We start from the raw sequence: 17,816 nt of genomic DNA on the forward strand, positions 1-17,816 counted from the left end.
CCATTAAGCCTACATTTAATTTATTTTATTAAAATAACATAATTGAAGAACCATCAGATAACTGTATTTTGTCAGGCGCAATAAAAACGAAATTAAAACCCTAATCATCAAGAAAACCTGTCCTGTACTCCTGGCTTCCTTGCATCCACATGATGTGACTGAAGAGAAAGGCTGGCCCGGTGGCCCCGCCCCACAGGGGCAACTCCTGGAAGACAGATTCAGCATGATGGAAGACTGCTCCCTGACCGGGCGGAGGCTGGGAGGGGTGGGCCAAGCACCTCTTCTGGAAAACCGTCCCAAGAGATCTCCAAGGAAAGAAGTGTCCCCAAAGTCAAGGTCCATAGTACCAATGCTCCTTCGGGCAGCCATGGTCTCTCAACAGTCCTGGGCTGTTTGGTGTGTTACATGCAAAACTACTGTTTGATGCCACACCACCCTCTGAAGAACAGTCCTTCCCATGATAAGCATTCCTCCTAGGAGCTGATATCCATAATCCACATGTCCACATCAGGGCTGGTTTGTCTGCTACCTTCATTTCCCCTCTGAGTGCTTTTTTTTTTTTCCCCCTAAAAAAAAAATTACTCATTCAGCCAACAGCTGGGGCCCCAGATCACATACTGCCGGATCTGGTAGCTGTGGGTGCATCTGGAGAAGGCTCTCGGCTCAAGAGCATAGGGGATGCAGGGAGGGAGCAGGACAAACCAGCATTTCGAATGGCTTCCTTCTCCCAGGGCCAGAAAGGGTAGAAAAGAAGGCAACATGAAGTTAAGGCCCTGTGAGTAGTCTAGAAGGTCCTTAGCAGCAGCTTCTCTGAAAATGAGCTCTCCGCCTCCAGCAAAAGGGAGCAGAGAGGTGGTGCCTGCTGACTTCCCTTACTCCCCCGATGGCCTGAGTGCAGGTGCAAAGTCAGCTAGAAGACAGGCAGTCTAGGGGACGTAGTCAGTGTGCAGGCGTTGATATCCTCAGTGTGGGCCGCCCGGTGCAGGGATGGCTCAGAAGCGCTCCGGTTGATTTTCGGCAGAGAATGTTGGAGCAGCTCAATGGAAGACAGGATCTGAAACAAGGCGGTATCATTAGGTGGCCGTGGTGTCACTGAGGGAGCAGCAGCTTTTCCGGGAGGAGCCTAAACACAGGCCCTTCCCACCCCAGTTGTGGCACCAGGTGGAGAATATGAGCCCGCCTCCCTCCTCATTTCTATTTAGGAACTCCTACTTGAATCCATTCCTACACCCTTGAGCCAAGTCTTACCTGGGGAAAAAGAGGTCTCTCTTCCTTAACCTTCTTCACACAGTCAGCTACAAGCCTCTTCATTGCTTTGGGGCAGTTCTTATATAGCTTACTGAGGTCTGGGGAGGCATACCCTCGGCCCACCATGAAGATGATCTAAGAGGAAGCAAACAGTTGAGGGACTGGGTGGAGGAACAACGTGACGGCAGCAACTTCTATCCCTCCTGCTGCTCAAACTGCAGGAGGTCCAGGGGCTTCCACAGCCCTGTGCAGCCAGTCTGCACCAGGGCACATACCTGATCGCGGTTATTGATGTGGGAGTAAGGAAGCTCCCCTGTCATGAGCTCATAGAGCACAATGCCGTAGGAGTAGACATCAGACTGGAAGCTGAACGGGTTGTTATCCTGCATTCGGATCACCTCAGGGGCCTACAAGGACACGATACATTCATTCACCACCATCTGGGCCCCACAGGCCTCCAGGAACCAGGCCTGTCCCCTCCCGCTGGGCATGAGAGCCCTTTCCTCAGTTTACACTTCTGGCCTGCTCAGGCTCAGGCTAACACAGGCTCAGGAAGCCCAGCTTCGGCCCCAGCACCTATGCCTCTGCATGGTTTTGGTCACCAGCTTTCAGAAAGCTCACATTTGCCTCCGGCTGCCTGATGTCACTGAAGGCCTCTCTGAGGTATCTGGGTACTGGGGAAATGTCAAATGCTCTGAGTCTGCACACAGACCTTCAGGACACCCCTTCTCCCCTGCACCCTGCTAGTGGGACCCTCGCCTGCTCACCATCCACAGGACAGAGCCAGTGGGTTGTTCAACCTGCTGAGAACCACTCCAGCGCGACTTTACAGTTGCCAAACCAAAATCTCCAATTTTCACCGTCAGGCCTTCATGGAGAAATATATCTCAATGCTTGTTAAGGACTGTGGTTTCAGAAGAACGGTCAACTTAATTTTGAAACACTTCCCAAAGGTCTTCAGAGCGCAGCCTCTCTCTGCCTCCTGTCCGTCCCCAGCCTTCTCTGGTTTGCTTAGATTCCTAAAGTTTTAAAAAGTTCTTCTGAAAGTCCCCTTCCTCCAGGAGGCAAGCAGCAGTTGCTCAGGGTGTCAGATTATGTGGCTCGGCCAAAAGTAAGGCAGTTTCCCCGTGCTGCCCTTCCCTGTTGCCACATCTAGGTGCCCGGTCCCTGGCTTTCTGACCTTCCCATGAAATAGAGGTCTTAAACCCCAAGATTTCTAAGGGCATGGGCTGCCATCTGCTGCTCCTTGGAGGCAGACCTGGCCTGTGACGGCTTACATTTGTTCTGCCTGCTTTGTGCCCTCAAACGACTAAAACATGAAGAACAAAATGGCATATCCCTGAGCACTGAACTCTGTCCTAAGAGATTTCTCAGTAGAATAGGTACTGCTTGGTGACTTCAAATCAGGACCAAACTCACCTCATTTCTGGATAAAGAAGTCAGGCAGTTTAAGTCTGACTTGGGATCCGCCAATGCAGTAATGCATGCCTCCTTCAAATCTACGGGGTCTGCTCTCGTGCTGGGACGTGTCACTCCCAAAAACCCATCACTAAAACATATCCCATACCTCAGACATGTGGCTCAAATAGGCCACATCCCACAATCTGACTCAACCCAACTGTGGCTCCTCTCACTGGCCAAGAAGCAGAATAGGGCTGTAACGCCATCCACGCTCCTCTTGGCTGCAGGCGGGAGGCACGTGGACAAGGGTTACATTTCCTGCCCTACAGTACAAACACTCCTCGTCTTCAGTGCCCTTCTATAGGAACACAGTCTCGGAAAGGGGAAGGGCTGGTTCCAACAGTGACCTCTGAAGAAACCACTTCTGTTCACTGAAGAAACAATTTTCAGTAATCACTTCAATGATCTTGAAACATCTGGCCTGCAGCCACTTTCTGAACAGATACACACTGTCCACGTACTAGAAATAAACATGAAAGACAAAAGCCCCATTCCTCCAACTTACGTTTAGTAATGAAGAGCATAATAAAACTTTCAACCATAAGCCAAACATGTGTCTCAAATCTTGTGGAAATCTTTCCAAAGTCACATTTGCTGGGATAAACTTTAAAAAGTCTCCCTTCTGTTTTTCTAAATTTAGAACTGAGCAGTCAAATGAAAACAACCATCAAAGGATACTGTTGGATTTCATGTCTCTGTGGATGATGTTCTTTGCATGCAAATAGCTGTGAAGGGAAAATAAATCTATTAAAAACAGTCTGAGGGACATGGGTAGAAATAGCTTCAAATTTCGGCTAGGAAGGAAGCCACCAGAGCACCTGTTGCCTGGTAAGGGGCTACAAGTGGGGACTGGCTGAGCACTGATACAGGCTAGGCCACATCGTGCCTTGCCTGGAGGTAAGGCGACAGTGACTGAAGCATCACTCCTACTCAAACAGTAATTCTGACAACTCAAATGTCCACCCACTAATGAACGCATAAGTAGAATGTGGCCTGCCCGTACTGCGGAGTGTCGCTCAGCTACAGGAAAGAATGAGGTACTGACACTGCCAAACCCGTTATGCAAAGTCGAGCTAGACACAAGAGACTCATTATCTTTCTGTCTGAGAAAGCTCGGGTGAACAAGCATGGGGAGGAGCAGAGGGAAGACAAGCAGACTCCATGCTGAGTGTAGAGCCGGACACGGGGCTCAGTGCCAGGACCTCAAGATCATGACCTGAGCTGAAATGAAGAGTCAGATTCTCATCCGACTGAGCCACTCAGGCACCCCTATCTCGTCTTCTATCATGACAAATGTTCTAAAATTAGATAGTGGAGATGTGTGCCCAACCCTGTGAATATATTAAAAATCACTAAGAGGTATGCATTTAAGGGGTTAATTGTATAGTGTGTGGATTAGATCCATAATTTTTTCCTATAAAGTAATTCTATTCCTTTTTTTAAGACTATTTATTTATTTGAAATAGAGCAGGAGCAGGGGGCAGGGACAGGAGAGAGAACCAGACTCCCGCTGAGCAGAGAGCCCGAGGTGGGACTCCGATTCCAGGACCCCTGGGATCATGACCTCAACCAAAGGCAGACACTTAACCAACCGAACCACCCAGGCGCCCCTGGCTAGTTATTTCTTAAAATGTACAGAAAGTAAATTCTGAGAAAAAAAAAAAAGAAAGTAAATTCCGTAAGAATTTTAAAGGGAGAAAGTGAGAGTTTACATAGCACTTGCAAGCACAGCTTTAGCTTATACCTTCAGACATGCGGGGCTATGAGGAGCTCCCATTCTTCCATAGAAGAGGTACCTCAGAGGAAAAGTGTGACTCATACACACACCACACCACACACACCCCTTTCCCAAAGAAATGTGTTCAAGCACAGAGACAAACGGGTGGTGTCACGTGCAGGTGCTCGGGATGACTTTTAAGCATGCTCCAAAAGAAAAACAGATTACGGAAAACCACCTGCTCAGTCCCCCCTGCAGAGCAAGCGCGGGTGCCGGTGGGCCATGCCTCAGAGCTCGCATTCCCGCAGTGGGCAGGGCCACGGCTGTCCAGGCAGGAGGTCTAAATCCCACAACTCTTCAGCGTCTGGGTAAATTCTGAGGGCACTGGCTCGAACCCCAATCTAAGCCCCAAGGCAGGCGGCCTCGGCCTGGACAAGCTACCTTGAGTTCTCACTCCCTCAGCCCACTCCGGAGGCTTCCTTTCCAGCTGTGCAACAGTATCCCAGAAACCACTCAGCAGACTTGGCTTTTTCCTAAACTAGGTCCTGACATAGGGCAAGCTGATGTCTGCACCCCAGACTTTCTAGTCAGCAAGCCATCTACTCACTCCATTCCCTGAGCAGTCTGGCGGGCGATGTCAATCAATTGGAACATCTGGAATTTAGTCTCCTGGACATGCAGGTGTTTGTAGAGGCTGCTGCCTTCACACCACTGGGTCACAATCGCCAGGTTGTCCTTTGTCATGTACCCCATGAAGAGCAGGATGTTCACATGCCGTGTTTTGCTAGAGGGGACAGGAGGAAAAAGGCTCTGAATCTTCAGCTGCTGCAGAATAGAGATCTACTCTGCTTTCCCACTGATGCGGGGTCCTGTGTGTCCTTGACGCCACCATGCTTACTATCTGGGTGGCTGGCAAAGCAAACATGCAAAATTGCTGATCATCGAGTCGGGTGTTGTGACAAAAGAACCCCGCTGTTATTCCCCTCAGTGCTGCCCTTGAGAGAGAGGACTTTCTCTCCAATCAGCATACGCTCATGATTCCTCCCACAGGGGTCACGGACCCCTAATCTGTGCAATCTGTCATCATTCCTACAAATCTAAATAATGACATTCCTACAAGTCTAAATAACGACTCAAGGACTTCGAAGCTGAAGGTCTTCCAGAATAAGGCAAACTGGCCATACAAAGAGCTCTTGGAAAGAAAGGCGAAAACAGAATCTATTTCTCTATATCTCAAACCACAACCCAGAGAAGAACCTGGGCCCAGAGGCCTGGAGGAGTGCAAGGGGATCTGTGCTCACCACAAGCGGCCCTTCTAGAGGTCTGACAACCAGGTGAGCTGGAGGAAACTTTCCACACCCTTTCACTTATAAGGAAGGACTTCTAGCCACAGGACTCCGCACCGAACGCTAAGCACCCGTGCCAGCCGTAGGCCCTCGGAGACAGGTGCACGTGCACTGCAGCCCACTTCCTCCGCAGCTTCTGCCCCACCAGCCATGCCCACCCCCTGCCGCTCCGGGGAGGCTGGACGGCCTGCGCCCTACTCACCGGAGGACAGCCACCTCGTTCCTGAAGGCCTGGAACTGCTCTGGTGTGGGGTCGACAACCTTTAGGATTTTTACTGCAACATCTCCTGCAAATTAGTTTGTAGTCAGTGCAATCAGTTGAATGACCTTATTTTGTTGTTTTTCACATACCCTAGTTTTGAGAAAGATAGTGAATCACTTATTCAGGTATCACATTACCTACACATATGGAACAAAAACACAAATTTCTAATTTTCTAAATTTCTAAATTTCTAATTGTGGCTGAAAAAAGTTATATATTATACTATTATCCTTCAAATACTACCACACGGGCCCTGAACAGGTTTGCTTTCAACTCTTCCTATGAAGCCTTGCCTCCCCAGCAGTGAGGTCGCTTGTGAATGGTCGAAGCTGGGCCTGTGAGGGTGGCAGTGGCAGACACAGACGGGGCCAGGAGACAGGCCGTTTAGCAAGCAACTGATACCAAACTCAGCCGCCACATTTTTTTGTTTGTTTCGAATGTTTTTTTTAAAGATTTTATTCATTTGGCAGAAAGAGAGCACAAGCAGGGGGAAAGGTGGAGTAGCAGGGAGAGGGAGAAGCAGGCTCTCTGCTGAGCAAGGAACCTGCAGTGGGCCCCAATCCCAGGATTATGATCTGACCCGGAGGCAGATGCTTAACCATCTGAGCCACCCAGGTACCCCTCAGCAGCCACATTTTAGTGAGACCTAAGAAGGTGCCTTTTACAAATTCAAAGAGGATACTAAAATTAAGCTTCTCTGCCTTTAATACCTCAAAGAAGTAATCCTAGTGATTCACTGTTTACCAAGCCCTGGCACGGCGTGTGTGCTCACCAGCATTATCGCCTTCAGTCCTCCTAACTGCCCTGTGACTTAAGTACTGTTACCCTCATTTCAAAGGCAGCACAAAAGCTCAGTCACTGCCCAAGGTCATACAGCCTAAAACCAGAAGTGCAGGAGCTGGGATCAGAACCCCAGTCTAACTCCAATGGCCGCCCTTCTAACTTCCATACTGACAAGACTGTCACACTGTGAGCCTCATTACGTAACCTTAGAAACATCCAGAGGCTGATTCTACTTTATGTGTGCTACTGATTGAGAAGCCACTTTCAAGTGTCTCTACACTGTATTTTTAATAGTAATTATAATAAATTACACAAAGCCCTAGAAGGACCTCAGATTTTCTTGGCAAGTGAATTTTACTAGAACACAGACTTTGAGGATCAATCAAAGTTGGCTGACGGCACCTTGGAGGTAATGGAATTCCTCCCCTTATCAAACACACCCCCTTGCAGCTTCTGGGGGAGCATTCCTCACCTCACTTGAGAACCAACTGGCAAAGAGATGGTTCTTATGTCAGATCCCAAACTGTTGCCCCGTGGTCTCTGGTTATATCATCTAAAGGTGAAGTCCCCACTTAATGGCAGGAGCTCATCCAATTCACCAGCACGTGCATTTACAGAGGGCCCAGAGCTGCCTTCTATCCTGGAAGATGGAGCTGGTAAACCCAGGCAGCCCCACCTAAGTAAGGTTCCTTCTGACTGAGCAGGAGGGTAAGAGTCTCCTGCAGAGCTGCTCATTCTGGAGCAGTCTGAGCCAAGATAAGAATGCTGGGGTTGGGGGACAAAGAGGAGAGCAAATCTGTTTGCAGAGAGGATATAGAAAGGGTTTCTGAAACAAGTGGGATATAAGCCAAGGGAAGAATTTAACCAAATGGGACAGGCTGTTAAACTAGATGCACCAGGAACAAAGGTAATTGGTAAGGGGGAATGAAGGAAACATGAGCTATGTTTAGGGAACTCTAGTGTGTGATCTGGGCCCCTACAGACTAGGACGGAGGCCGGGGGAGTCCTGCCCCAAGAGCCTTGCATCCCTTCTGCAGACAAGACATAACCAATAGTGGTGACATTGGTGACAGAAAGGAGGGGTGGAGGGAAGAAACCTCAGGAAGGTGGGCTGATCTGACATGGTAGTCAACTGAGGGTGGAGAAAAGTACAATGCTGGTGGCCTAGGCACTAGGCAGGGCTTTAAAGGGATAGGCCAGGGTGGGCAGAGGAAGGCTTGGGGGACGATGGATGGGCCCTCAGGAAGGGTTGTTCTTTGGGACCCTTTTCTACAGCTCTCCCAGGAGTCCACTCCAGCTGTCACTGAACTCACCTTCTGTGTCACCCATTTTGGACCTGATCATAATGTAACCTCAAAGTTCAGAAGACTCACCAGCAGCCAAAGCCCGCTTATGGTGACTCACCCTGACCTTGCAATCCGATGAACATCCTCCACCTCCAGCCTCTACTTTCTGGCAGAGTGAGCAGGACTTACTATCCCTGTTCAGAGTTCATATTCTCTTTGTTCCATCACCAGAGCCACTTCACATCCTCTCATCTTTCTGAACCCTATTACTCAAATCTGTACTACGGCTCCATGTAAGGCATCCGCTGTCCACACCTGTGCCTTCGCCCAAGTCATTGGTGGGAAGACTGAACATGGTCAAAGCAAAGACAGAGCCTCCATGGCACCTACAAGGACCCATCCTGCCTGCCAGCTCATGGTCTGCAGTTAAGAGAAGAGATTATATGCAATTTTTTACTGAAACTCAGAGACTGCATACTATAGCATTCCTTCACTTTCATGCAAATACTCCAAGCATTGCCATAACAGGAATTCAGTCTGCTAGGAGCAATGGGCAAACATTACAGAAAAATGGATTTCAACTCCAATAAAGAACGAACGGTTTTATACTGGCAGGACTCCTCTGAACTAGAAAGAGTTCTCCAGTAATAAGCTCCCCAGTACTCTGAATTTCAGGCCAAGGCTTGCCAAGCCTCCCGAAGGTCTTGCATAATCTGAGAACTACAGATTTCCAACATCTTTATGAGACCCTACAACTCCCCATGCCTGCACCTCAATCCTATTAGCTTCCGGAAGTTCCTCAAACAGGCAAGTGGACCACCTCAAACCCCTGGTTGCGCACCCCAAGCCTCATGCAAGTGCTACTTCCTCAGCAGAATCCTTCCTATTAACCCACCCAAACTGGCCACGGGGCCTGCCACTCCATACCTTTTTCCCCTCCATTTTCTTCTCTTTAGCCTTATTATACACTTTACATTTTGCTCAGTTATTGTCCCCACCAGAATAGAAACACTGTAAGAGAATGTTTTTCTGTTTGGTTTGCTGCTTCATTCATAGCCCCTAGAAGAATGCTTGGAACTAAAAGCATGTTCAGAAAACACTGGATAAAGAAACAAATGAATTCTACGGTACAACCATCAGCAAGGACTGTTACAAACGGACAAGCTGTCTGAAGCCCCAGAGTAGTCTGTGCGGACAGCCGCTGGCACAGAGTACGAGGGACCCCACTGCTTGCAGCACAGGTCAGGAGTCGGTTTCTGGTGGGGAAGCTGAGACTCGGTGCCCAGCTGGAGGCCCCCAGGAGTACACGGTCAGGTCTGGGCCTCCAACAAAGGCTGATCTCCAACCTGCCCTGGAAGTCCTCGGGGCCAAAGACACCATTCAAGTCCACTTCTCCAGCACTCCACTCCACACAATAGACATTTAGTAATACTGCTTCCTGCTAATCTCTTCTTTTGAACATGTTTCAAAGAGGACTAGAAAATTGTATTAACATTTCTTTCCCTTCTGGAATTATCCACACACCCTTATAGTTGGCAGTCTTAACAACATATAAAGGATGGTAACTTCCTTCCTTTAGCAAGTAATATAAATGACCGAGGTAAATGGCCAGGGAACATGTTACAGAGGGTAGCTCAGAACAACTGCAGGAAGTGGTTACTTTTCGTAACACCAGAGCTTCTTACTCTCTCTTAACAGTGAAGTCAGAGCCAAATACTACAAATAAGTTAAGACACATTCCTATTGATTTTATCAAGTTTTTAGTAGGATACTAGTATCTCATTCAGCTACTACTGAAGAAGGAAGAGCTATTATCAGTTGGTAAATGGGGAATGTTTTTACCTTTTTTAAACACCCATTTCTTATTTTAAACATTTAGAGTTATCTAAGACCTATTAGGTACACCCCTGCTTTCTAGAACAGAATAGAATGAACACCACTCCTGCTCTTCTTACTGACTCAAAAGTTATAAACCTCAGCACTAGGCTGGGATGGGGACCCAGACATGGGTTCCACCAGGCTGGTGGCCTCAACACTAAATAGCTCGAGACTGAAGGCTTTGCTGCCTTCTCCTCATGCCGTCAGTGATAGTTCCAGCACCATCAGTACTGCCGTCTGCATCCCTTTTAATGTGTTGTTTATCATTTGCAGAGGCTGGCAAATCAGATCCCAAACTTATGCTCTGTGTGTGAGCCCAAGGACAGTTTCTCACACAAGTAAGTAAGCTTTAGTTCATGGATCCGAGGCCTCCATCTTGGCTGCTCTGAGACTCTGTCTACTTTCACAGCTTCTAGGCAGAATCAAAAATTTTAAAAATCACTAAAACAACTGTAATTTTTAAGAAACTGAATAAACATTATATTGTATATAGGAACCAGAAAAACAGCAACAACAAGAAAACACACATACAAACACACACAAAGAAGTATAGCACAAACAATCCAAAAATATGGTTTCCCTGGGCCTCCTGTTTTATTTCTTCATTCACAGACCATGGCTTGCTTTCTGAGGGGCTTACGTAAGAGTTCATTGCTCCTTGTTCCTCTTGACTTTCAAAACTTAAAAAAGACCTGAATTAATCTACAGTCTAAAAGAAGTCTTTCTGGAAGTAACATTGTAACAAATATATCCCCTTACCATAGTCCAAAAGCTTACAGAATTGAGAGAAAACACAAGCTCACAGGTAGTACTATGACAAATATAACTAATGCTTTGAAAAATTATGAATCCTCCCCAAATAAGAATGCTCAAGAGGAAACTTAAATTTGAGCACAACTTAACTAGGTCTATTGGCTTTCAGCTGATGCTTTAACAATGTGGTATAAAAATTAAGTGCAGGCGCACCTGGGTGTCTCAGCTGGTTAAGTGTCCAACTCGGGTCATAACCTCAGGGCTGTGGGACCGAGCCCCACATCAGGCTCCCTGCTGATCGAGGAGTGTGTTGGAGATTCTCTCGCCCTCCGCCCATCCCCCAACTCTTTAAAATAAATAAACAAATCTTTTCTTTTTTAAAGTGATTACATTCTCCTAATGGAAGCATTAAAAGCAATATGTACTGCTCCACCTCCTGTAATTACTAACAGCCTTGTCTCAGATACAAGCACTCAATCCCACAAGATCGCATTCTTCTTCCATGGGACAATACCAAATAAAAGCTTTTGCACAGCAAGTAAACTGTCAACAAAAACAAAAAGAATGGGAGAAGGTATTTGCAAATAATTTATAAGGAGTTAATATCCAAAATATATCTCATGAAATACCAAAAAGACAATCTGATTTAAAAATGGACAGAAAAAAAAAAAATGGACAGAGAGGGGCACCTGGGTGGCTCAGTGGGTTAAGCCTCTGCCTTTGGGTCAAGTCACGATCTCAGGGTCCTAAGATCAAGCCCCGCATGGGGCTCTCTGCTCAGCAGGGAGCCTGCTTCCCCGGCCTCTCTCTCTGCCTGCCTACTTGTGATCTCTGTCAAATAAATAAATAAAATCTTAAAAAAAAAAAGAAATGGACAAAGAGGGGGCACCTGGGTGGCTCAGTCGTTAAGCATCTGCCTTAGGCTCAGGTCATGATCCTGGCATCCTGGGATCGAGCCCCCCATCAGGTTCCCCGCTGCAGGTGGACCTGCTCCTCCCTCTCCAGCTCACTCATGCTTGTGCTCCCTCTCTCGCTATCTCTCACAAATGAAATCTTAAAAAAAAAAAATGTACAAAGAGGTTCTAAGTAGACATTTCCCAAAGAAGATATACAAAAGGTAAACAGGTATATGGAAAGGTGCTCAATATCCCTATTATCAGAGAAATGTAGATCAAAACTCAAAACTACAATGGAGTATCACCTCACATCTGTCAGAATGGCTAGTATCAAAAAGACAAGAAATAACAAGAGTTGGAGAAGATGTAGAATAAAAGGAAACCCTGTGCACTGTTTAAAGGTATGTAAATTGGTGTAGCCACTGTGGAAAACTATGGAAGTTTCTCAAAAGATTAAAAATAGAACTACCATAAGATCCAGTAATTATACTGCTAGGTATTTACCAAAGAAGACGAAAACACTAACTTGAAAAGATATCTGCACCCCACATTCAAGGCAGCATTATTTACAATAACCAAGACATGGAAGCAACTTAAGTGTCCAGCCATAAATGAATAAAGATGTGACATATATATACACAATGAAATATTCCTCAGCCATTAAAAAAAAAAAGAGAGAGAGATCTTGCCATTTACAACAACATGGGTGGACGTAAAGGGCATTTTTTTTTTTAAGATTTTATTTATTTATTTGACAGAAAGATCAGAAGCAGTCAGAGAGGCAGAGAGAGAGAGAAGGGGAAGCAGGCTCCCTGTGGGGCTCAATCCCAAAACCCTGAGATCATGACCTGAGCCGAAGGCAGAGGCTTAACCTACACTGAGTCACCCAGGTGCCCCCTAGAGGGTATTATGCTAAATGAAATAAATCTGTGAAATAAAAATACCATATGATTTCACCTACACATGGAATCTAAAAAATAAAACAAGTGAACAAACAACAAAAAAGGCACAAACAGACTCACAAATACAGAGAACTGGTGGTGTGGGTGGCGGGGGGGGGGGGGGGGCAAACAGGTGAGGGGGATTAAGAGGTACAAATCTCCAGTTATAAAATAAGTCACAGAGATAAAAATTACAGCATTGGGAATACAGTCAATAATATTAATACTGCATGGTCACAGAGATGGCAGCTCTAACTGGTGTGGTGAACATGATGTACAGGATTGTCAAATCACTATATTGTACACTTGAAACTAATAGAGAACACTGTATGTCAACCATACTTCAATAGTAAAAAAAAAAAAAAAAAAAAATTTGTTTTCCTAAGGGAATCGACCATTTATGACATCTATCCATATGTTAATAATGTAAGGTACTCAGAAGACTGGAGGTCTTTCTCAGTTTTCAACATCTTGATTTTAATGCTCTGTTCATTTGATGCTCTTAGCCTCTCTCAATCTCTGCCCCTGTATGTATAAAGATAAACATGAAACCATCCAAAATGGAAACATACCTAGGCATTTTTGGGGCTTTTTTTTTTTTTTCCCCTTCATTAAAATGTGAATTTAGAAGGACGCCTTTTGGGGAACATGTAGCATTTCCAAAAAATACTCCCAATATTTGCTAACATGCTAAAGCCAGAGGCATTAAAAATCTGAGGGGAAGATGTTAAGTATGTTGCCAAAATACATAAACTGTGGCCACAGTTTTAAAATAGTACATTTCTTCCAAGTGACAAAGTGTTTCCATTACAATAAGAACACTAACACTCCACATAGATTCAAGAATGAAGTCTGTGTGCTCCCTGCTTGATGGGGGTTCCCCACAACTGACCCAAGGCAGTGCAAGAGAACTTGCTTTCATGAAGCTCCTGGCTGTCCTGAGCCCAGCTGTTTGACTATGGGCATGTTAGTTCGTTCCCCTCTTGGGACCTCAGTTTTCTACATGCAAATCTCTCAGGTTCTTTCCAGCTTTCGGTTTCTAGAATCCATGCCCTCCTCACAGTAGCAGACTCTTACTCCTCTAAGGAACCTGAAAACACCTCCCCCGTGCAGCCTGTATTTAATCAGTTCCGAGACTTGACTGGAGGGCTCACTCTTCTTCATCAATTTCTAGGTTCACCTGGAAACCATATCATACCAATCACAGCATCACCGAATCCAAAAAGAATGCTATGAAAGGTCACTGAAATATTAAGTTCAAGCTTCAGAGGTAATCAGGTATCCCTAAGAGCGCCACTGTGAACCACACAGCACAATGAACTGATGGTATCCCCTTCTTGGTCCTTTCTGGGCCTTGCAGTAAAGAGAATGCTCCCCAACATACCGTGCCACTTGCCCTTATACACCGTTCCAAAGGAGCCTGACCCAATCCGAGTGGAGAGCATCACTTCGCTGGCTTCTATTTCCCAGTAATAGCTTGAATCTCTCTGTCCACGAGGCCTCTGAAACCAGCAGAGATCATTAACACACTCCATGGAATGGTAAATCTATTTAATGAGGGCGTCAGAGAAAAGAACAACCCAAACCCACACATTCCCCTATCTTTTCAATTAGCAATAATCGCGCCTCAGATAAACCTCATTGGCTACGATACTGCCACTGCGCAAAGCTACATTCCCCTATCTTTTTTAAAGACAGACACTGTCATTCCAATTTTGATATTTTGAAAAAACAGTATTTTAGTTGTGCCCTGCCTTACAATAAGCCAACAAATTCTTTAACACAAGCATGCCAAAAATGGCAGACATTTATAATAATTTTCATTAAATTTTTTTAAGAGTCCCCAACCCCCAACTAAAAGTATTCCCATTTCTGATTAGTTTTTTCTTAGTAAATCCTAAAATATAGGAGGTACTGTAAGCCATACTCACAATTTTGTTTTTCTCCTGGGTCCCAGATCCTGGTGCCCGCTCTCTCTGTGCTGGCACAGGGGTTTTGGGCTGTGACCAGCCTGTTGGGCTCAGATTGTTAGGGCTGCTGGACAAGGCTGAAGGTGAGGCTTAATAGACAAGACAAACAGAATCCACACATGGATAAGCCAACGGAAGATACACAGCATAAAGAGAAAAAGCCCATTATTATTTGCTAAACTTTGGACAAGTACCTGATTCACTGTGGCTTCGAATTGCATCCTGAAACAGAAAAGGAAAGCTGGTCAATTTCTGCACCAGAAATGATGTTCTCTGGGGGAAGGAAAAGGGAGAACGAGAATTTGCAGGAACAAAGTAGATTATAAAATCTCTAAAATACAAAAGGTCTAATTATATACTCTAACTTTCCTTTGATTAATTTTACCAAATGTCAGTGGTCAATTATCTCCAAGATTATCATCAATTATTAGAACTGATGTTAGCTTTTTCATCTATCACGTTCTTTTGGAATGGAAACTACGTTCTTTTTCTCAGGAGAAAGCAATGCATATAGCAAAGTGATACGCATGCAGGAACACTAGCAAAGTCACGATCAGCTGAGACCTTTCCAATGATTGAGGATCTTGCTCCACTGAGGCTCAAGCAAAACAAAACAAAACAGAACCTGACGATCAGGCAGCAAGCTCACTCCTACTCTTCTAGGAGTTCAGGGCACACTGAATAGAAGCTGGACTGGATAAGGGGAAGCACCATAACTGTGTAACTCTACCCAAGCCTAAAATCATGAAATGCTAGAAGGACAATAAATCGCCTAGTCCAAAACCTGTATTTTACATATGAGAAAACAAATATAAACAAATAAAGAGACTTGGCCAGGATCACACAGCCAGTAGGTGGCAGAAATAGAACCAGAAACCATCACCATGGATTTCAGCCCTGAGCTCATTTGCCACAAAATGCTCCTGAGACCTTATGGGTAAGCTTTGAAATTAGTTACATTCTACTTAGGTAAGAAGTCAAAGGCTACCTTTAGAACTTACTAGAAACTGTTTGGGTAGAACAGTTTAAATCACAAGGCCTTCCATAAGACCTGTATTTCCATTTTGTAAATCTTTATTTGGAATATACAAATAGTTATTATATAAAGCCATCAGGCTTCTGTATCCTCAAAAAGGGTATTTTTCTGGGAACCCCTACTCTGTTTTCTTTGTGTAACCACAATAAAGATACTTTTTTCACACGGCTATTAATGGAATGTTCCCATTCCATAACATTTTTACAAGATAAAAAGAATCATAAACCAAGCCGCCCCTCCCCCTAACTCTGGCAGCCCCAAGCAATAAAGCCTGGACCTGGGGTTCCCAAATGTGGCCAGTCTTCAGAATCACCTGGAGGTGTGTTTAAGAACAGATTCCTCCTCCCCTCAACTAGGATTGATTAAGCATTTCTGGGAGGAAAGGTGGGAAGCCCAGGAATCTCTGTTTTTAAGTAGACAGGATGACTGCCAGAAAGGCAGAACACTGGCCAAAATTAACCTGAATTTTCAACAGAATATTCAGCAGCTATAGCTTTATTATCCAATCAATACACTCTTTATTTTTTAATCAAAGCATGGCACAATGTAATTTTACTGAACAGAATTACATACCATGCACTAGGATTTTTTTCTTGTCCCAGTAATTTTCTGCCCCACATACATTATATACCTCATATTTTTATTCTGAGCTAATTTCTACAGTTGGACTTATCCTAGAAAGAACTTTTCAATCATCTTGGAATCTAAATATTAAAGAGAACAACAAATAGTTTAAACAAAGAATGTATACTTTAGAAAAACCAAATCATATGTGATTTTTTAAAAAATCAAAATTTGCTCTGCCTCTAAAGCTTAGAGAGAATTAACACAATAGTGCTAGTTATTTTTTAATAAAAATGCAAGAATTTTCACTTTTAATGTCCCCTCTAAGCATTAGGGTGTTTACACAGAAATAAATCATAATAGAAGTCACTAGTTTATCATTTTATTATCAGGACTAATCATGATGGAAGTAACAAAATTCAGAGCTTGCATACACATGACCTCCTCACAATAATCTTGTGCTATTCAAAGTGCCCCCCCAAAATGGCCAGTTCAGGCCCACATTCAGAAGCCAACATTTTTTTTTAATCCCTGCCACCTCTGACTGGTAAAAAAGCACACAGAAAATGATTCAAGGTCTGAGAGAGGTACAGGTGTACCTGAAGTGGCAGGTGTCCCTGAGGTTTTTCAAGGAGTAATTCATAATGCAGAGAGAATATAGCTGTCGTTGATAAGCTTTTAGCAAAAGATTTTCAGGACATATCAACAAATGGATATATCTGGTTTCTGAATGAGGTATAAATTCAACAGTGATGCCCTGGGCACCAACTAAATAAACCTAGTATTAGTCTTTGGTTGGAATTAATTTTTTAAAATACATTTTAATGCCCCTGGTCTCAAAATCTCACTTGAGAGAACTTATTTCACCTGTCCGCAATCCCACATACAATATATATATTTTTTTACTTCTATATACTCTATTGTCAAAAAAGGAAACAGGAAAACAAGTCTGGCAAGAAGTATAAAATTTAACTTAGTGACTGTTTCATTTGATAGGCTATTGTCTGAAGGTCTTAGCAAGCCTGTTAATTTACAAGAAAGCAAAGGCATGAAGAAGAATACCTACTCTTCCCCTCAAACAAAATCGTCTGGACCACGCCCTGGGAGAAGCATTCAGGCTGTTATTCTAGTCCAAAGCAATGAGAAATAAAGAAGAATAAAGAACAAAGGAAGTATTTTAAGTGTATTCAGTTGTTATTAAAGATGAATAAGAAAGCAAACCAAACAAATAGAACACACCAAAAAGCCAAGAAAAAAAAAAAGCAGTTTGAAAATGTTAGCTTTGGGTACTTTAACATCTCCCTAAATAACCTGCTTAGTAATTCAATGAAGACTCCCCCTTTTATTTCTAAATAAAATCACTTAGTCTCTCTCAGAGTTTATAGCTCTCCATCACTATTATTTTCTTTCCCACACCAAATGAAACTACTCCTTATATAGCTCATTCACTAGTTCGCTCAGTCCTATTCAAATCTAAAATGGAAAGAACGAGTTCAAATGTTAACATTTCTTCAAGAAATTTTAGTTCTCCACTTGACAGACACACCAATCGGATTATTCAGTCTACAGATGTAGTGGTTAAAAAATAAATTCACAAGATCCAGGGTCCTGAGAAAACACAGCAACACTCTTTATCAGGTTTGAAACCCAAAACTCTCTGACACAACAGTCAACC

At 44.4% G+C, this 17,816-nt stretch overlaps 1 protein-coding gene and 1 pseudogene across 7 annotated transcripts in view; both read right to left on the reverse strand.

Annotated features, from left to right (window-relative positions):
- Positions 1-10: 10 nt before the first annotated feature.
- Positions 11-17,816, reverse strand: part of RAF1 (Raf-1 proto-oncogene, serine/threonine kinase) — an 84,022-nt gene continuing 66,216 nt past the window's right edge. For 5 of the 7 annotated variants that reach the window (XM_032841486.1, XM_032841489.1, XM_032841487.1 and 2 more), the window contains 11 exons: positions 17,208-17,267; positions 14,736-14,763; positions 14,503-14,630; positions 13,956-14,073; positions 5,975-6,059; positions 5,034-5,210; positions 3,388-3,434; positions 2,016-2,134; positions 1,524-1,655; positions 1,249-1,383; positions 11-1,054 (listed from right to left, as the gene is read on the reverse strand). In XM_032841486.1, coding sequence (XP_032697377.1) covers positions 911-1,054; positions 1,249-1,383; positions 1,524-1,655; positions 2,016-2,134; positions 3,388-3,434; positions 5,034-5,210; positions 5,975-6,059; positions 13,956-14,073; positions 14,503-14,630; positions 14,736-14,763; positions 17,208-17,267 — 1,173 coding nt within the window. In that variant the 3' untranslated portion in view covers positions 11-910. The remainder of the gene's footprint in view (positions 1,055-1,248; positions 1,384-1,523; positions 1,656-2,015; positions 2,135-3,387; positions 3,435-5,033; positions 5,211-5,974; positions 6,060-13,955; positions 14,074-14,502; positions 14,631-14,735; positions 14,764-17,207; positions 17,268-17,816) is intronic. The other 2 variants (XM_032841490.1, XM_032841492.1) reach the window with 1 other exon arrangement.
- On the reverse strand, positions 14,074-14,242 carry LOC116857521 (annotated as a pseudogene).

The sequence above is a fragment of the Lontra canadensis genome, unplaced genomic scaffold, assembly GCF_010015895.1.
Source record: "Lontra canadensis isolate GAN:19392208 unplaced genomic scaffold, GSC_riverotter_1.0 scaffold124, whole genome shotgun sequence".
Taxonomy (NCBI): Eukaryota; Metazoa; Chordata; class Mammalia; order Carnivora; family Mustelidae; genus Lontra; species Lontra canadensis.